This window comes from Buceros rhinoceros, unplaced genomic scaffold (assembly GCF_000710305.1).
Source record: "Buceros rhinoceros silvestris isolate BGI_N320 unplaced genomic scaffold, ASM71030v1 scaffold14053, whole genome shotgun sequence".
NCBI classification, from domain to species: Eukaryota; Metazoa; Chordata; class Aves; order Bucerotiformes; family Bucerotidae; genus Buceros; species Buceros rhinoceros.
In genome coordinates this window covers 6,729-7,637 of record NW_010403117.1, presented here as the reverse complement: position 1 = coordinate 7,637, position 909 = coordinate 6,729, and the positions used below count along the sequence as shown (strand labels likewise).

General features: G+C 47.1%; 1 protein-coding gene across 2 annotated transcripts in view; it reads right to left on the bottom strand.

Moving 5' to 3' along the window:
- Positions 1 to 266: 266 nt before the first annotated feature.
- Positions 267 to 909, bottom strand: part of YIPF5 (Yip1 domain family, member 5) — a 7,292-nt gene continuing 6,649 nt past the window's right edge. For both annotated transcript variants that reach the window (XM_010132889.1, XM_010132888.1), the window contains one exon: positions 267 to 521. In XM_010132889.1, coding sequence (XP_010131191.1) covers positions 359 to 521 — 163 coding nt within the window. In that variant the 3' untranslated portion in view covers positions 267 to 358. The remainder of the gene's footprint in view (positions 522 to 909) is intronic.

The window sequence follows — 909 nt, the reverse complement described above, 5'->3', positions numbered from 1 at the left end:
CCCCCCCCCCCCAAAAAAAAAAAAAAAAACCGAAAAACAAGTAACAAACAAAAAACACAACCCTCAAGTAAACAACCAGAAGGTACTTCTCTAAAGATGGAGGAACGGGAAGAGATCACGTGCCACTGATAGGCATGAACACTTATTAAAGCTCTAGTCACCCCAGGTCAATTGAAAACAGTATTCCGAGTCCTAAAAAAGTGAACACGAGACATTGGTTTCCGTTGTTCCAGAGGATTCAGAACAGGTTTCGACAGCAACATCACACAGCTGCTGGCAGCTGCTTCTGGTCCAGCGCAACGTCCAGGTCGCTGTTGGCAGTTTGGCCCACTGGAGTCCAGCACTTCAGACAGTTCGTTCAAAACACGGAGATGAGGGCGAAGACTCCGTACAACAGAGCACAGGGGTACGCGACGAGCAGCTGCTGGCCCTCCATCGCTAAGGCAGAGATAAAGATTTTGGAAGCGGAAAAGCTGCACCAGCCAATGACGGCAGTCGTGAGAATAATCCCCATCAGTCCCCTGAGAAGACAGAAATAAGAGGAGTCAGGTAAGACCTGTGTATGTACACTCACAGGAGTCGTGCTCGGGCTGCTTCCAGAACCTTTTACAGACTCAAAGGTTAATTTCAGCTTTTATATTTGATGTGAAATTTAATAGTTCCAGCAAAGGCTTCAGAACAGTATTATTCAATTATAACAGCACAACCTCCCCACCCCCCCCGCCCCGATTTACTTTGTGCATATGAAACAGAAAAGTAAGGGCTCCAGGTTCGTCCTTCCAGCCTCTCATTCCACATAGCCGAGACTAACTCCTGTTTGTCAAATTCCAATCTGCTTCTTCAACTATAATTACTTCCAGACTGTGCAGGTGCTGAGATCTGGCAGATCCCCAGCTGCCTGAAAACAAC